The 19,662-nt window shown below is 35.4% G+C and overlaps 1 protein-coding gene across 7 annotated transcripts in view; it reads right to left on the reverse strand.

Moving 5' to 3' along the window:
• The window catches only part of ATRX (ATRX chromatin remodeler), a 242,595-nt gene that overhangs the window by 191,584 nt on the left and 31,349 nt on the right, over positions 1–19,662 (reverse strand). Inside the window, exon 3 of one of the 7 annotated variants that reach the window (XM_059909869.1) lies at positions 10,265–10,295. The exons of the other annotated variants lie outside the window; for them this stretch is intronic. Within the exon in view, the coding sequence (XP_059765852.1) occupies positions 10,265–10,295 (31 nt within the window). The remainder of the gene's footprint in view (positions 1–10,264; positions 10,296–19,662) is intronic. 7 annotated transcript variants of the gene reach the window in all.

Genomic DNA, 19,662 nt, shown 5'->3' on the forward strand with positions numbered 1-19,662 from the left:
GTCATAAATAAATAAATAAATAAATAAATAAAAGAACGTGAATTTCACAAAAAAAAAAGAGTAGTTAAAAATCTTGATTGAAGAATCTGATCAGCCTTCATACTCACAAACACACAATTACAACATGGGCTTGATGTAAATGACCAATGACATCTAATCTACCTATCTTCAAGAGGAACAAAAAAATTCTAAATTCCTAATGTAAGCTAACCATATCATAAATGACTGGATTTCAGACAAGTTTTAAGTACTAATGTCAGTGTTTTTAACTATGGGCCATTTTCTTCACCCTGAATGTTTTATAACATTTCTTCCATGAGAAATGTGGAGTTCTAAAAATTACTAGAGTTTCACCTCTTTTGCATTATTTGGAGAAGTATATGTGTAAAGGAGCTGGCCTTTTTTAAATTAAACTTTTCATTTTGAGATAATCATAGATTCACATGCAGTTGTAAGAAAGATCCTGTGTATGCATTACCCAGTATTCCACAATGGTAACATCCTAAACTATTTTTCGGGAATTCCCTGGTTGGCCAGTGGTTAGGACACAGTGCTTTCCCTACTGTGGGCCCAAATTCAATCCCTGTTTGGGGCACTAATATCCCACGAGCCTCACGGCATGGCCAAACAAAAACAAAACAAAGGGATTAACCAAGATGGCGGAGTAGAAGGACGTGCTCTCACTCCCTCTTGCAAGAGCACCAGAATCACAACTGGCTGCTGGACAATCATCGAAAGGAAGACACTGGAACTCACCAAGGAGGATATCCCACGTCCAAGGACAGAGGAGAAGCCACAGTGAGATGGTAGGAGGGGAGCAATCACATCAAGCCTCTTAGATAGCCTCAACCACCAGAAGACAGACAGCAGAAGCAAGAAAAACTACAATCCTGCAGCCGGTGGACCAAAACCCACAGTTACAGAAAGACAGACAAGATGAAAAGGCAGAGGGCTATATATCAGATGAAGGAACAAGAAAAAACCCCAGAAACACAACTAAATGAAGTGGAGATAGGCAACCTTCCAGAAAAAGAATTCAGAATAATGATAGTGAAGATGATCCAGGACCTCGGAATAAGAATGCAGGCAAAGATTGAGAAGATGCAAGAAATGATTAACAAAGACCTAGAAGAATTAAAGAACAAACAAACAGAGATGACCAATACAATAACTGAAATGAAAACTACACTAGAAGGAATCAATAGCAGAATAACTGAGGCAGAAGAACGGATAAGTGACCTGGAAGACAGAATGGTGGAATTCACTGCTGCAGAACAGACTAAAGAAAAAAGAATGAGAAGAAATGAAGACAGCCTAAGAGACCTCTGGGACAACATTAAACACAACAACATTCGCATTATAGGGGTCCCAGAAGGAGAAGAGAGAGAGAGAAAGGGCCAGAGAAAATATTTGAAGAGATTATAGTCGAAAACTTCCCTAACATGGGAAAGGAAATAGCCACCCAAGTCCAGGAAGTGCAGAGAGTCCCATACAGGATAAACCCAAGGAGAAACACGCCGAGACACATAGTAATCAAAGTGGCAAAAATTAAAGACAAAGAAAAATTATTGAAAGCAGCAAGGGAAAAACGACAAATAACATACAAGGGAACTCCCATAAGGTTAACAGCTGATTTCTCAGCAGAAACTCTGCAAGCCAGAAGGGAGTGGCATGATATACTTAAAGTGATGAAAGGGAAGAACCTACAACCAAGATTACTCTACCCAGCAAGGATCTCATTTAGATTTGATGGAGAAATCAAAAGCTTTACAGACAAGCAAAAGCTAAGAGAATTCAGCACCACCAAACCAGCTCTACAACAAATGCTAAAGGAACTTCTCTAAGTGGGAAACACAAGAGAAGAAAAGGACCTACAAAAACAAACCCAAAACAATTAAGAAAATGGTCATAGGAACATACATATCGATAACTACCTTAAACGTGAATGGATTAAATGCTCCAACCAAAAGACATAGACTGGCTGAATGGATACAAAAACAAGACCCATATATATGCTGTCTACAAGAGACCCACTTTAGACCTAGGGACACATACAGACTGAAAGTGAGGGGATGGAAAAAGATATTCCATGCAAATGGAAATCAAAAGAAAGCTGGAGTAGCTATACTCATATCAGATAAAATAGACTTTAAAGTAAAGAATGTTACAAGACACAAAGAAGGACACTACATAATGATCAAGGGATCAATCCAAGAAGAAGATATAACAATTATAAATATATATGCACCCAACATAGGAGCACCTCAATACATAAGGCAACTGCTAACAGCCAAAAAAGAGGAAATTGACAGTAACACAATAATAGTGGGAGACTTTAACACCTCACTTACACCAATGGACAGATCATCCAAAATGAAAATAAATAAGGAAACAGAAGCTTTAAATGACACAATAGACCAGATAGATTTAATTGATATTTATAGGACATTCCATCCAAAAACAGCAGATTACACGTTCTTCTCAAGTGCGCACGGAACATTCTCCAGGATAGATCACATCTTGGGTCACAAATCAAGCCTCAGTAAATTTAAGAAAATTGAAATCATATCAAGCATCTTTTCTGATCACAATGCTATGAGATTAGAAATGAATTACAGGGAAAAAAACGTAAAAGAGACAAACACATGGAGGCTAAACAATACGTTACTAAATAACCAAGAGATCACTGAGGAAATCAAAGAGGAAATCAAAAAATACCTAGAGACAAATGACAATGAAAACACGACGATCCAAAACCTATGCGGTGCAGCAAAAGCAGTTCTAAGAGGGAAGTTTATAGCTATACAAGCCTACCTAAAGAAACAAGAAAACTCTCAAGTAAACAATCTAACCTTACACCTAAAGAAACTACAGAAAGAAGAACAAACAAAACCCAAAGTTAGGAGAAGGAAAGAAATCATAAAGATCAGAGCAGAAATAAATGAAATAGAAACAAAGAAAACAATAGCAAAGATCAATAAAACTAAAAGCTGGTTCTTTGAGAAGATAAACAAAATTGATAAGCCATTAGCCAGACTCATCAAGAAAAAGAGGGAGAGGACTCAAATCAATAAAATCAGAAATGAAAAAGGAGAAGTTACAACAGACACTGCAGAAATACAAAGCATCCTAAGAGACTACTACAAACAACTTTATGCCAATAAAATGGACAACCTGGAAGAAATGGACAAATTCTTAGAAAGGTATAACCTTCCAAGACTGAACCAGGAAGAAACAGAAAATATGAACAGACCAATCACAAACAATGAAATTGAAATTGTGATTAAAAATCTTCCAACAAACAAAAGTCCAGGACCAGATGGCTTCACAGGCGAATTCTATCAAACATTTAGAGAAGAGCTAACACCTATCCTTCTCAAACTCTTCCAAAAAATTGTAGAGGAAGGAACACTCCCAAACTCATTCTATGAGGCCACCATCACCCTGATACCAAAACCAGACAAAGACACTACAAAGAAAGAAAATTACAGACCAATATCACTGATGAATATAGATGCAAAAATCCTCAACAAAATACTAGCAAACAGAATCCAACAACACATTAAAAGGATCATACACCACGATCAAGTGGGATTTATCCTAGGGATGCAAGGATTCTTCAATATATGCAAATCAATCAATGTGATACACCATATTAACAAATTGAAGAAGAAAAACCATATGATCATCTCAATAGATGCAGAAAAAGCTTTTGACAAAATTCAACACCCATTTCTGATAAAAACTCTCCAGAAAGTGGGCATAGAGGGAACCTACCTCAACATAATAAAGGCCATATATGACAAACCCACAGCAAACATCATTCTCAATGGTGAAAATCTGAAAGCATTTCCTCTAAGATCAGGAACGAGACAAGGATGTCCACTCTCACCACTATTATTCAACATAGTTCTGGAAGTCCTAGCCACGGCAATCAGAGAAGAAAAAGAAATAAAAGGAATACAAATTGGAAAAGAAGAAGTAAAACTGTCACTGTTTGCGGATGACATGATATTATACATAGAGAATCCTAAAACTGCCACCAGAAAACTGCTAGAGCTAATTAATGAATATGGTAAAGTTGCAGGATACAAAATTAATGCACAGAAATCTCTTGCATTCCTATACACTAATGATGAAAAATCTGAAACAGAAATTATGGAAACACTCCCATTTACCATTGCAACAAAAAGAATAAAATACCTAGGAATAAACCTACCTAGGGAGACAAAAGACCTGTATGCAGAAAACTATAAGACACTGATGAAAGAAATTCAAGATGATACCAACAGATGGAGAGATATACCATGTTCTTGGATTGGAAGAATCAACATTGTGAAAATGACTCTACTACCCAAAGCAATCTACAGATTCAATGCAATCCCTATCAAATTACCAATGGCATTTTTTACGGAACTAGAACAAATCATCTTAAAATTTGTATGGAGACACAAAAGACCCCGAATAGCCAAAGCAGTATTGAGGGAAAAAAACGGAGCTGGAGGAATCAGACTCCCTGTCTTCAGACTATACTACAAAGCTACAGTAATCAAGACAATATGGTACTGGCACAAAAACAGAAACATAGATCAATGGAACAAGATAGAAAGCCCAGAGATAAACCCACGCACCTATGGTCAACTAATCTATGACAAAGGAGGCAAAGATATACAATGGAGAAAACACAGTCTCTTCAATAAGTGGTGCTGGGAAAACTGGACAGCTACATGTAAAAGAATGAAATTAGAATACTCCCTAACACCATACACAAAAATAAACTCAAAATGGATTCGAGACCTAAATGTAAGACTGGACACTATAAAACTCTTAGAGGAAAACATAGGAAGAACACTCTTTGACATGAATCACAGCAAGATTTTTTTTGATCCACCTCCTAGAGTAATGGAAATAAAAACAAAAATAAACAAATGGGATCTAATGAAACTTCAAAGCTTTTGCACAGCAAAGGAAACCATAAACAAGACGAAAAGACAACCCTCAGAATGGGAGAAAATATTTGCAAACGAATCAATGGACAAAGGATTAATCTGCAAAATATATAAAGAGCTCATTCAGCTCAATATTAAAGAAACAAACACCCCAATCCAAAACTGGGCAGAAGACCTAAATAGACATTTCTCCAAAGAAGACATACAGACGGCCACGAAGCACATGAAAAGATGCTCAACATCACTGAAGCACATGAAAAGATGTTCAACATCACTAATTATTAGAGAAATGCAAATCAAAACTACAATGAGGTATCACCTCACACCAGTTAGAATGGGCATCATCAGAAAATCTACAAACAACAAACGCTGGAGAGGGTGTGGAGAAAAGGGAACCCTCTTGCGCTGTTGGTGGGAATGTAAATTGATACAGCCACTATAGAGAACAATATGGAGGTTCCTTAAAAAACTAAAAATAGAATTACCATATGACCCAGCAATCCCACTACTGGGCATATACCCAGAGAAAACCATAATTCAAAAAGACACATGCACCCGAATGTTCATTGCAGCACTATTTACAATAGCTAGGTCATGGAAGCAACCTAAATGCCCATCAACAGACGAATGGATAAAGAAGTTGTGGTACATATATACAATGGAATATTACTCAGCTATAAAAAGGAACGAAATTGAGCCATTTGTTGAGACGTGGATGGACCTAGACACTGTCATACAGAGTGAAGTAAGTCAGAAAGAGAAAAACAAATATCGTATATTAACGCATGTATGTGGAACCTAGAAAAATGGTACAGATGAGCCGGTTTGCAGGGCAGAAGTTGAGACACAGATGTAGAGAACGGACATATGGACACCAAGGGGGGAAAACTGCGGTGGGTTGGGGATGGTGCTGTGCTGAATCGGGCGATTGGGATTGACATGTATACACTGATGTGTATAAAATTGATGCCTAATAAGAACCTGCAGTATAAAAAAACAAACAAACAAAACAACTAATACTAAACTTTCATTGGGTTATCTGTATGGAAATATGTTAATATAAATGTTTCAGACATTACATGAAATTTCTAAAAATCTTATATGTTCTGGTATAATGTTATAAGTCATAATGCTAGTTATTACCTTAAAATGTATATCTCAGAAATAACTAATTTTCTTGTCAACTGCATTATTATGAACTTTCATCAAATGTTTAACTGTGGTCATTGTTAAGTCTTTTGTCATTTACAGACATTTCTGGGTGTACTCTGATGCTTTTGCAAATATGTTCCTATAAAAGGGTTTCATCTTCAAGAAATTCATGGAAAAGACTCTGACAAGTACAGGTTTCTGGTAACTGACTGTACTGCTGAACTGAATGAATAAGCATTTTCAGAACTCTAATGAAAAACTGATGAACTCATAAAAGTGCTAACAAAAGATCAAGATGAAAAAAAAATTAATTACATGGGACTGAGTGAACTGATGAGGATGAGTATAATTTTTGTGACTTTCTGTCTGAATTAAAAAAAAAAAATCCCACAAGGACTCAGAGGCAAAGAATATACAAATCAATGTTCACTGCAAAGTAAAGGAGCTGTTACAGTGGAGGATTACTGGACTGAATGTCAATATTATGACATAGTATGAGTGTATTTCGTGTTTGGTAATTGCAATCATTGTTGCTTTTGTTGTGGTCATCCATGTACAATGCTTGGTGTCAGTCTATTTATCTCTTGTAAAAATAAAATACAGTGTGTGTGTGTGAAAAAAAAAAAAAAAAGTTCCCAAGAGAACAGTGAAAACAGTGTAAAACCTGATGGAGAGTATATCAGCATTAAACCAGGACTGCTGAAACAATACACAGAGGATTTGCAGTAATACCTGGTGGTTCCTTCCAGTGTACATCATAAATAGAATCACTGAAGCTTTTTATATTACCTAATCATTTTACCGCCTTCTAGATTTCGTGAACAAAATGGAAACTGAATCTCCATTCCATAGCTCATCCTTTTTCTCTAGATGAAGATGAAATTATTCTTATTTGCAAGGTACAGTTTGAAGTGTCCATATTTCTTAAGTTATACTTAATCACATCATTAATTCTCGATGTTGTCTCTTTCCAGTCTTGTACATGAAACTCCAGCAGATTTAATATTGGCTTTCATTATCTGGTCAAATCCTTCAGATGCTCTTTAAACTAGTCCAATTTGGGAGTCTCAACATTCTCTGTGTTAATAAAACAAGGGATGGAATTAAAAAACAAACAAACAAACAAAACAACTAATACTAAACTTTCATTGGGTTATCTGTATGGAAATATGTTAATATAAATGTTTCAGACATTACATGAAATTTCTAAAAATCTTATATGTTCTGGTATAATGTTATAAGTCATAATGCTAGTTATTACCTTAAAATGTATATCTCAGAAATAACTAATTTTCTTGTCAACTGCATTATTATGAACTTTCATCAAATTTTTAACTGTGGTCATTTTTAAGTCTTTTGTCATTTACAGACAGTTCTGGGTGTACTCTGATGCTTTTGCAAATATGTTCCTATAAAAGGGTTTCATCTTTAAGAAATTCATGGAAAAGACTGACAAGTACAGGTTTCTGGTAACTGACTGTACTGCTGAACTGAATGAATAAGCATTTTCAGAACTCTAATGAAAAACTGATGAACTCATAAAAGTGCTAACAAAAGATCAAGATGAAAAAAAAAATTAATTACATGGGACTGAGTGATCTGATGAAGATGAGTATAATTTTTGTGACTTTCTGTCTGAATTAAAAAAAAAAAATCCAACAAGGACTCAGAGGCAAAGAATATACAAATCAATTTTCACTGCAAAGTAAAGGAGCTGTTACAGTGGAGGATTACTGGACTGAATGTCAATATTATGACATAGTATGAGTGTGTTTCATGTTTGGTAATTGCAATCATTGTTGCTTTTGTTGTGGTAATCCATGTACAATGCTTGGTGTCAGTCTATTTATCTCTTGTAAAAATAAAATACAGTGTGTGTGTGTGAAAAAAAAAAAACTCCAAGCAAACTAGGAATAGAAAAGGAACATACTGAAACTCATAAAAATGATCTACAAACAACCTATACCGACATTATAAAAAAAAAAAAAAAAGAGTCTGGGCTGGGTATCTGTAGCTCTAACTGCACGCTGTCCTTTACAATTTGCTCATGATGTTCATTTTGGCCTGACTTTAAGGGGGAAGACAGCACACCATGATCTACCTCAGGCCTACTCATTACCTAAAGGAATCACTGGCCAGTCACAAAAACCAGTAACTAATTTAGCTTCTGAATTTAGTATATGCCCTACACTCAGGTCAGACTTGCTTTCTCTGCACACACATTGTTTTGTTCTGGAACATAAAGCTTTCTATATAGATGCCAAGGGGAAGCACAGAATTAGCGTCCTCATCTATGTAGCTCCCAGATTGAAAACAAAGAAACAAAAAAACCACCCAAAAGCCCAGAACCCTTAAGTCCTCACTTAATAGCAGGCTTATATGAATTCTCATCAGAGCAGTTGTTGGTGAGTTTAGGTAGGATAGGACAAGTGTCTTTGCCTGAAGCCATCACTGCCAGTAGTGACAGGAATTCTCATCTAGAACTTCACTAGTCTACTAGTCTAATTACGATGTCATTGCTGCCTCAGATCTAACAATGTTTTGCTAATTTCATAGCAACCCATAGCAGTTACTTTAGCAGTTAATTAAGAGTGTGGCACTTAGAGCTATTTCCGTTGTTTTTAATACACCTTGAGTACATCATCATTCTTATCATGAACACTTAAAAAATAAGGATGCTTGCAGATATATTACAAATTTGACAGATACTAGAAAATATATTGGACTAAAGAATTATTATTCACAAATAATCACTTCAAATTAACACTATTTACCCTTAGCTGATTTTCCTCTTTACATACTGCACGTGGTTGATATGTGTCCCATTTATGTTTCACCATTACTTAGACACAATTTAAGGTGTAAATCAAACTTGCCTAAACCCAAACCAATCCAACCCATTTTATCTCCTAAGATTTGAGTTATATCACAGAATATTTTAGGTAACAAAACTCATTTTAATAAAGAAAGGTTATGAGTGAGGATGAGCACCTAAATTACTAGGCCAGAGACATGGAGGGTTATTACTGCTAATACTCCTAGCCAGGAGGAGGAAGAATGTTAGGCTGAGCAGGAAGAATGACTGCAATGCACACTGCCTTGGTGAGAGTACTAACTGAATACATATCCGGCAACAGTCTGGAGAGAACTTCCTAGATCTGGATAGTCAGAAAGGTTTAGAGAAGAGTAATGTTAATACACAAAACTTTACAGAACCTTAAAAACTGAAGCATTGGTTTCTACATATAACATTAGGACGTACTACAATCCAGAAACCTGGTTTGCAAATGTTAAGGATATAACAATTGATGAAAACAATCCGGGAAGGGGGGAATGAGGGAGGAGCAATCCACTGAAGATGAAGTAGCCTGAGGCATTAATGTCCTTCAAAAACTGTAGCTTTCACTAGAAAAATTAGCAATATTTACATGAGTAAGTGGCATTTAGATTTCTGAATGTTAATTATCTTTCCTGATATACTATACCTTTAAAATCACCTTACATAAAATAATCTCAGGGACTGTGGTGATCATTTTACAAGGCATAAAAATACTGAATCACTATGTTGTATACCTGAAACTAATGTAATATTGTAAATCAATTATACTTCAATTTTTAAAAATTCTTTAAGTAAATAAATGGTTAAAAAATCAAAAAAAACACAAAAAACAAAACAAAACAAAAACTATTTTTCATTTTCACCCATTCATCTACCTGCTCGCACAGATGGGTGGCTGTCTTCTAGCAATGGACCATATAGATTCTCTAAAATTTGGACATATGTTCATGAGTATACTGACCAAAAATGGTCTTTTTTATAAACAAATAATCGGTAATTAACTTTACACTTTTGTTCACTTAACAACTGTTTAAAATAGCATATTATAATCCAAACTGGAAAGGAAGAGTAAACTTATCTTTGTCCACAGATGACATCTTACATGTAGAAAACCTTAAAGATACCACAAAAAATTCTTAACAGTTAATACACAAATTCAGTAAAGTTGGTGGATACAAAATTCACACTCAAAAATCAGCTGCATTTTTCCATGCTAACAATGAACAATCCAAAAAGGAAATTAAAAAAACAAAGCCATTTACAATAGCATCAAGAAGAATTAAGTATTTAAGAATAAATTTAACCAAGGAGTTGAAAGACTTATGGAAAGCTGCAAAACAGCAATACTTTCACTGCTGAAAGAAATTAAAGACACAAACAAATATTGTTAAGATGACAATACTACCCAAAGTGATCTAGAGATTCAATTCAACTCCTATCAAAATCCCAACAGTTTTTTCACAGACATAGTAAATTCCATCCTAAAATTCATGATGAATCTCAAGGAATCTTGAACAGCCAAAACAGTTGTGAAATACAACAAAATTAAAGAACTCACAATTCCTGACCTCAAAACTAACTGCAAAAGCAACAAGGATTTACTGTATAACACAGAGAACTACATTCAATATCATGTAATAACCTATAATGGAAAATAATCTGAAAAATATATATATATATATATATAAAAACTGAACTACCTTCCTGTAAACCTGAAACTAACACAATATGGTAAATCAACTATACTTAAATTTTTTTAAAAAAACTAACTGCAGAGCTAAAATAATCAAAACAGTATGGTACTGGCAAAAGGACAATCATATAGAACAATGGAATAGAGAACCCAGAAATAAAGCCTTGCATATATGTGGTCAACTGATTTTCAAGAAGGGTATCAACAACATTCAATGGGAAAAGGACAGTCTTTTCAACATGGGGTGCTGGGGAAAATGAATAACCAAATGTAAAAGAATAAAGTGGACACCTGCATCACACCACATACAAAAATTAACTCAAGATGCATCAAAGACTTAAAAATAGTAGCTAAAACTATGAAACTCTTTAAAGAAAATAGAGGGGGAATCTTCATGACATTGGATTTGGTCATGCTTTCCTGAATATGATACCGAAAGCAGAGACAACAACAAAAAAATAAACTGGATTTCATCAAAATGAAAAACTTTTGTGCATCAAAGGTCACTATCAAGAGAAAAAAAGACAATCCACAAAATGAGAGAAAGTATTTCTGAATCATATATCTGAAATGGTATTGATAACCAGAAAACATAAAGAAATCCTATAACTCAACTACAAAAAAACCAAACAACCAAATACAAAAATGGGCAAAGGCACAGCAATCAGATAAGAAAAAGAAATAAAAGGTATCCGAATTGGAAGAGAAGAGGTAAAATTGTGATTATATGCAGATGACATGATACTCTATACAAATATTCCTAAAGAGGCCACAAAAAAACTATTAGAACTAATAAATGAATTGAGCAAGGTAGAAAGATACAAGATTAATATACAGATAGTTATTGCATTTCTGGGGACTTCCCTGGTGGTCCAGTGGCTAAGACTCTGCGCTCCCAATGCAGGGGGCCCTGGTTCGATCCCTGGTCACGGAACTAGATCCCACATGCCGCAACTAAAAAGATCCCACATGCCGCAACTAAAGATCCTGCATGCCACAACGAAGATCCCGCGTGCCGCAACTAAGACCCAATGCAGCCAAATAAGTAAATAAATATTTTTTTAAAAAAGAAAAAAGAAATCTGTTGCACTTCTTTACACTAATAATGAAATATCAGAAAGAGAAAGTAAAAAAATCCAATTTAAAATAGCATCCAAGGAGTTCCCAAGCAGTCCAGTGGTTAGGACTCAGTGTTTTCACTGCCATGGCCTGGGTTCAATCCCTGTTCTGAAACCAAGATCCTGCAAACCGAACGGTGCACCCAAAGAAACAAACAAAACTTAAAATTAAGATAATTTTTAAAAATAAATAATATGATATTATAGCATACAAAAAAATAAAATACCTAGGAAAAAAACCTAGGAGGTGAAAGACCTATACCCTAAGAACTATAAAACACGGAAAAAGGAAACTGAGAACTAGGAAAAAGGAAACTGAAGTTGACTCAAAGAAATGGAAAGATATTCCATGCTCTTGGTTTGGAAGAATAAATATTGGTAAAATGGCCATACTATCCTAAGCAGTCTACAGATTTAATATGATCCTTATAAAATTACCCATGACATTCTTCACAGGACTAGACTACATAATCCTAAAAGTAACAGGGAACCACAAAAGACCTGGAATTGCCAAAGCAATCCTAAGGGAAAAGAACAAAGCTGGAGGCATAACTCTCCCAAATTTCAAACAATACTATAAAGCTACAGTAATAAAAAAGTGTGGTACTGGCACAAAAACAGACATATAGATCAATGTAACACAATAGAGAGCCCAGAAATAAACCCACACACCTAGGGTCAATCAACCTTCAACAAAGGAGGCAAGAATATATAATGGAGAAAAGACAGTCTCTTCAACAAGTGGTGTTGGGAAAGCTGGACAACCTCATGTAAATCAATGAAGTTAGAACATTCCCTCATACCATATACAAAAAAAAACGTAAAATAAAGACCTAAACATGAGACACGACACCATAAAACTCCTAGAAGAGAGCATAGGTAAAACATTCTCTGAAATAAATCATACCAATGTTTTCTTAGGTCACTCTGCCAAGGCAATAGAAATAAAAACAAAAATAATAAAATGGGACCTAATCAAACTTAAAACCTTTTACACAACAAAGGAAACCATGAACAAAGTAAAAAGAAAACCTAGGGACTCAGAAAAAACATGTGCATGTGATGCGACCAACAAGGGATTAATGTCAAAAACATACAAACAGCTCATACAACTCAATAGAAAAAAAACAAACAACCCAATCAAAAAATGAGCAGAAGACCTAAACAGACATTTCTCCAAAAAAGAAATGGACAACAGGCACATGAAAAGATGCTCAACATTGTTAATTATTAGAGAAAAGCAAATCAAAACTACAATGAGGTATCACCTCACACCAGTCAGAATGGCCATCAGCAAAAGTCTACAAATAGTAAATGCTGGAGAGGATGTGGAGAAAACGGAACCTTCCTATACTGAGGGTGGGAATGTAAACTGGTGCAGCCACTATAAAAAACAGTATGGAGGTTCCTTCAAAAACTAAAACTACAGTTACCATACAATCCAGCAATCCCACTCCTGGGCATATATCTGGAAAAGACGAAAACTCTAATTCAAAAACATACATGCAGCACAATGTTCATAACAGGACGATTTACAATAGCCAAGACATAGAAGCAACCTAACTGTCCATCAACAGATGAATGGATAAAGAACATGTGGTACATATACACAATGGTATATCACTCAGCCATAAAAAAGGAATGAAATAATGCCATTTGCAGCAACATGGATGGAGCTAGAGATTACCATACTGAGACAGAAAAAGGCTAATATTATGTAATACTATGTTTGTGTGAAATCTAAAAAATAATACAAATGAATCTAAATATAAAATAGAAACAAACTCACAGACATAGAAAACAAACATGGTTACCAAAGGGTAAGGGGGAGGGATAAATTAGGAGTATGGGATTATGAGAAACACACCACTATATATAAAACAAACAACAAGGATTTACTGTATAGCACAGGGAACAATACTGAATATCTTGTATTAACCTATAATGGAAAAGAATCTGAAAAATAATACATATATACATACACATGTATACATATGGGGCTGGCCAAAGAGTTCGTTCGGTTTTTTGCGTAAGATGGCTCTAGTAGCACTTAGTCGTCTTTAACTTCATTCAAAACAATTTTGTTAAGACTGTATTGTGACAGCTGTCATATCAGCATGCATTTAAAAAAAGACTTACTAAAATTGGTGAATTTTTGTGTAGCCATTTTAATATTGAACATGGATTAAAAAAGCAACATTTTTGGCATAATATGCTTTATTATTTCAAGAAAGGTAAAAATGCAACTGAAATGCACAAGAAGATATGTTCCGTGTATGGAGAAGGTGCTGTGACTGATCGAATGTGTCAAAAGTGATTTACGAAGTTTCGTGTTACAGATTTCTTGCTGGATGATGCTCCACGATCGGGTAGGCCAGTTGAAGTTGATAGCGATCAAGGCATTAATTGAGAACAATCAACATTATACCACGTGGGAGATAGCCAACATACTCAAAATGTCCAAATCAAGCGTTGAAAATCATCTGCACCAGCTTGGTTATGTGAATTGCTTTGATGTTTGGGTTCCACATAACTTAAGCGAAAAAAACCTTCTTGACAGTGTTTCCACATGCGATTCTCTACTTAAACATAATGAAAATGTTCCATTTTTAAAACAAATTGTGACAGGCGATGAAAAGTGGATACTGTACAACAATGTGGAACAGAAGAGATTGTGGGGCAAGTGAAATGAACCACCACTAGCCACACCAAAGGTCAGTCTTCATCCAAAGGTGATGTTGTGTATATGGTGGGATTGGAAGGGAGTCCTCTATTATGAGCTCCTTCCGGAAAACCAAACGATTAATTCCAACAAGTTCTGCTCCCAATTAGACCAACTGAAAGCGGCACTCGACGAAAAGCGTCCAGAATTAGTCAACAGAAAACGCATAATCTTCCATCAGGATAACGCAAGCCCATGTTTCTTTGATGACCAGGCAAAAACTGTTACAGCTTGGCTGGGAAGTTCTGATTCATCTGCTGCATTCACCAGATATTGCATCTTCAGATTTCCATTTATTTTGGTCTTTACAAAATTCTCTTAATGGAAATAATTTCAGCTCCCTGAAAGACTGTAAAAGGCACATGGAACAGTTCTTTGCTCAAAAAGATAAAAAGTTTTGGGAAGACAGAATTATGAAGTTGCCTGAAAAATGGCAGACGGTAATGGAACAAAACGGTGACTACGTTGTTCAATACAGTTCTTGGTGAAAATTAAAAATGTGTCTTTTATTTTTACTTAAAAACTGAAGGAACATTTTGGCCAACCCATTATATACACATATATATATGTGTATGTATATATATGTATGTATATGTATAACTGAATCACTTTTCTGTACACCTGAAAGTAACACAATATTTTAAATCAACATACTTCAAAAAAAAGTAAAATAAAATATGCAGTTCAACAAAAAAAATTTAATGGGCAAAGGACTTGAATAGACATTTCTCCAAAGACATACAAATATCCAATAAACACAAAAGGATGTTCTACATCACTAGTCATTAGGGAAATACAAATTAGAACCATAATGAGATAACACTTCACACCCGTTAAGAGGCTATTAACCCCCACCCACGCAAAAAAAAGAGTAAAGAAAATAACAAGTGTTGGTGAGGATGTGGAGAAACTGGAACCCTGAGTGTGATGCTGTTAGAAATATCAAATGGTGCACCCACTGTGGAAAAACAGTATAGCAGTACCTCAAAAAGATAAACATAGAACTGCCATATGATCCAGTAATTCTACTTCTAAGTATATACCAAAAGAAATGAAAGCTGGGACCCAAACAGATACTTATACATTAATGTTCATAACAGCATTATTCACAAGAGCCAAAAAGGGAAAATAACCAATATGTCCATCAACAACAGATGAATGGATAAGTAAAATTTAATATACTGGGTGGGCCAAAAAATGCCTTCAGTTTTTTAAGGAAAAATAAAAGACACATTTTTCATTTTCACCAAGAACTTTATTGAACAACGTAGTCACCATTTTGTTCCACTACCTTCTGGCATTTTTCAGACAACCTTATAATTCCATCTTCCCAAAACTTTTTATCTTTTTGAGCAAAGAACTGTTCCACGTGCCTTTTACAGTCTTCCAGAGAATTGAAATTTTTTCCATTAAGAGAATTTTGTAAAGATCGAAATAAATGGAAATCCGAAGGTGCAATGTCTGGTGAATATGGCGTATGAATCAGAACTTCCCAGCCAAGCTGTAACAGTTTTTGCCTGGTCATCAAAGAAACATGCTGGCTTGTGTTATCCTGATGGAAGATTATGCGTTTTCTGTTGACTAATTCTGGACGCTTTTCGTCGAGTGCCGCTTTCAGTTGGTCTAATTGGAAGCAGAACTTGTTGGAATTAATTGTTTGGTTTTCCGGAAGGAGCTCATAATAGAGGACTCCCTTCCAATCCCACCATATACACAACATCACCTTCTTTGGATGAAGACTGACCTTTGGTGTGGTTGGTGGTGGTTCATTTCGCTTGCCGTGATCTCTTCCGTTCCACATTACTATACAGTATCTACTTTTCATCGCCTGTCACAATTTGTTTTAAAAAATGGAACATTTTCGTTACGTTCAAGTAGAGAATCGCATGTGGAAACATAGTCAACGTTCTTTTTTGCTTAAGTTATGTGGAACCCAAACATCAAAGCAATTCACATAACCAAGCTGGTGCAAATGATTTTCAACACTTGATTTGGACATTTTGAGTATGTCGGCTATCTCCCACGTGCTGAAACGTTGATTGTTCTCAGTTAATGTCTCGATTTGATCGCTGTCAACTTCAACTGGCCTACCTGACCGGGGAGCATCATCCAGCAAGAAATCTCTAGCACAAAACTTCACAAACCACTTTTGATACATTCGATCAGTCACAGCACCTTCTCCATACACTGAACATATCTTCTTGTGCATTTCAGCTGCATTTTTACCTTTCTTGAAATAATAAAGAATATTATGCCAAAAATGTTGCTTTTTTTATACATGTTTGATATTAAAATGGCTACCAAAAAATTCACCAATTTTGATAAGTCTTTTTTTGAATGCATGCTAATATGACAGCTGTCACAATACAATCTAACAAAATTGTTTCAAATGACGTTAAAGACAACTAAGTGCTACTAGAGCCATCTTATGGAAAAAACTGAACAAACCTTTTGGTCAACCCAATACACATGGTATAAAAGGAATGATATTCCTTAAAAAGGAATGAAATTCTGATACATGCTACACCACAGATGAACTTTGAAAACATTATACTAACGAAAATAAGCCAGGCACAACAAAAGGCAAAACATTGTATAATTCCACTTAGATGAGGGTCCTAGAGTAGTCAAATTCACAGAGACAGAAAGCATAATACAGGGCTGGAGGGGGGCGGGAATGCAGAGTTATTGTTTAATGGGTACAGAGTTTCTGTTTTGGAGATGATGAAAAAGATCTGGAAATGGAGAGTGTGGATGGTTACAAAGGACTGCCAGCGTAGTTAATGCCACTGAATTGTTCCCTTAAAAATGATTAAAACAGTAAATTTTTAAAAGATATTTGATATATCAGGCAAATATTAAAAGAAAGCTTGTGCTGTGTGTGGCCACTAAAGCTATGAATGAAGACATGTACAAACTGCAGTACTGTTTGTACTAGAGAAAATTTGAAAATAACCTAATTATCCATAAAAAACAGGATAGACAGATTATACATTCACATGACGGATGACCATATATGAATTAAATGAATGAACTAGAGCCGTATGTATCAATATAGATACATCAGAAAATAGTTCAAATTGAACTTAAGCTTTAGCTACAATATTCTAATAACTTAAAGTCTGAAGGAAATGTAATTAATTTTAACTAGCACATTATTTTAATAATAAAAGCAACTTAGCTTGCAGGAAGTACCTGAGGAGTCCTAAGTGGAGCTAGTTTGCACCTCCTGGCTCAGGAGAATGGGGGTCAGGGGTTAGAAGGGCTAAGGCAAAGCACCCCTCCCAGGACCAAGTGCCCTGCTTCCCACACAAGACACTGTTCCCAAGGCCAACCATGGCTACCATTCAGCAGCTAATAGGAAAATGGCTCTGATGAATATATGAAAGAAGAGTAAAGACTTTGAGGAATACATGAAGGCAAGAGGAGTGGGATTGGCACTGTGAAAAATGGATGCAATGGCCAAGCCAGACTGTGTCATCACTTCTGACAGCAAATCTCTCACCATAAAAACTGAAAGCACCTTCAAAACACAGTTTTCTTGAAAACTGGAAGAGAAGTTTGAAGAAACTACAGCTGTTGGTAGAAAAACTCAGACTGTCTTCAACTGAGAATGCATTATGAACAATGTAACCTGTACTAGGATTATGAAAAGGTATCATAAAAATTGCAACATCACTTTAGAGAGGAACTAGCTTGTTAAACAAGCTCAGTTCGATGAGCAAATCTTCACAATACTTCTTTTTTTCATTACTGATTCTATTATCTCTATCACACACAATTTGCATGCAACTATTTCCAAGCATTGACTTAATTAGGATCATCCCAACATAGAAAATCCCAAAGATGCCACCAAAAAAAACTACTAGAGCTCATTAATTTGGTAAAGATGTTGGATACAAAATCAATATACAGTAATCTGTTGCATTTCATAAAGTAACAATGAACTATCAGAAAGGGAGATTAAGAAAACAATCCCATTTACCATCATATAACAAAGAATAAAACACCTAGAAATAAATCTCACTAAGGAGGTAAAAAACCTATACTCAGAAAACTGTAAGACACTGATGAAAGAAAATGAACATGACACAAACAGATGGAAAGATATACCATGTTCATGGGTTGGAAGAATTAATATTGTTAAAATGACCATACTACCCAAGGCAATCTAGAGATTCAATGAAATCCCTACCAAAATACCAATGGCATTTTTCACAGAACTAGAACAAATAATTCTGAAATTTGTATGTATATACAAAAGACCCAGAATAGCCAAAGCAATCTTGAGAAAGAAGAACAGAGCTGGAGGTATCACACTCCCTGACTTAAAACTATACTACAAAGCTACAGCAATCAAAACATTATGGTAACGGCACAGAAACAGACACATTGATCAATGGAATAGAATAAAGAGCCCAGAAGTAAACCCATGCACTTATGATAAATTAATCTATCACAAAACAGACAAGAATATACAATGGAAAAAAGGGAGTCTCTTCAGTAAGTGGTGCAGGAAAACTGGACAGCTACATGTAAAAGAACAGAATCAGAACATATTCTCACAACATATACAAAAAAAACGTAAAATAGATTAAAAACCTAAATTTAAGAGTGGAAAACATAAAACTCCTAGAAGAAAACATAGACAGAAGATTCTTTGACATAAATCATAGCAATTTTTTTTGGATCTGTCTTTAAGGCAAAGGAAACAAAAGCAAAAATAAACAAATGGGACCTAATTAAACTTAAAAGCTTTTGCACAACAAAGGAAACCATCAACAAAATGAAAAGACAACTTACAGAATGGGAGAAAATATTTGCAAATGATATGACTGATAAGGGATTAATACCCAAAATACATAAACAGCTCATATAACTCAATATTAGGAAAAAAACCAAGAAAGATAAAAAATGGGTAGAAAACCTGAATAGACATTTTTCCAAAGATATACAGATAACAAACAAGAACATGAAAAGATGCTCAACATGACTAATCATCAGAGAAATGCAAATCAAAACCACAGTGAGGGACTTCCCTCGTGGCACAGTGGTTAAGAATCTGCCTGCCAATGCAAGGAACACGGGTTCAATCCCTGGTCCGGGAAGATCCCACATGCTATGGAGCAGCTAAGCCTGAGAGCCACAACTACTGAGCCCACGAGCCACAACTACTGAAACCCACGTGC

The sequence above is a fragment of the Balaenoptera ricei genome, chromosome X (genome assembly GCF_028023285.1).
Source record: "Balaenoptera ricei isolate mBalRic1 chromosome X, mBalRic1.hap2, whole genome shotgun sequence".
In the NCBI taxonomy this organism is placed as follows: Eukaryota; Metazoa; Chordata; class Mammalia; order Artiodactyla; family Balaenopteridae; genus Balaenoptera; species Balaenoptera ricei.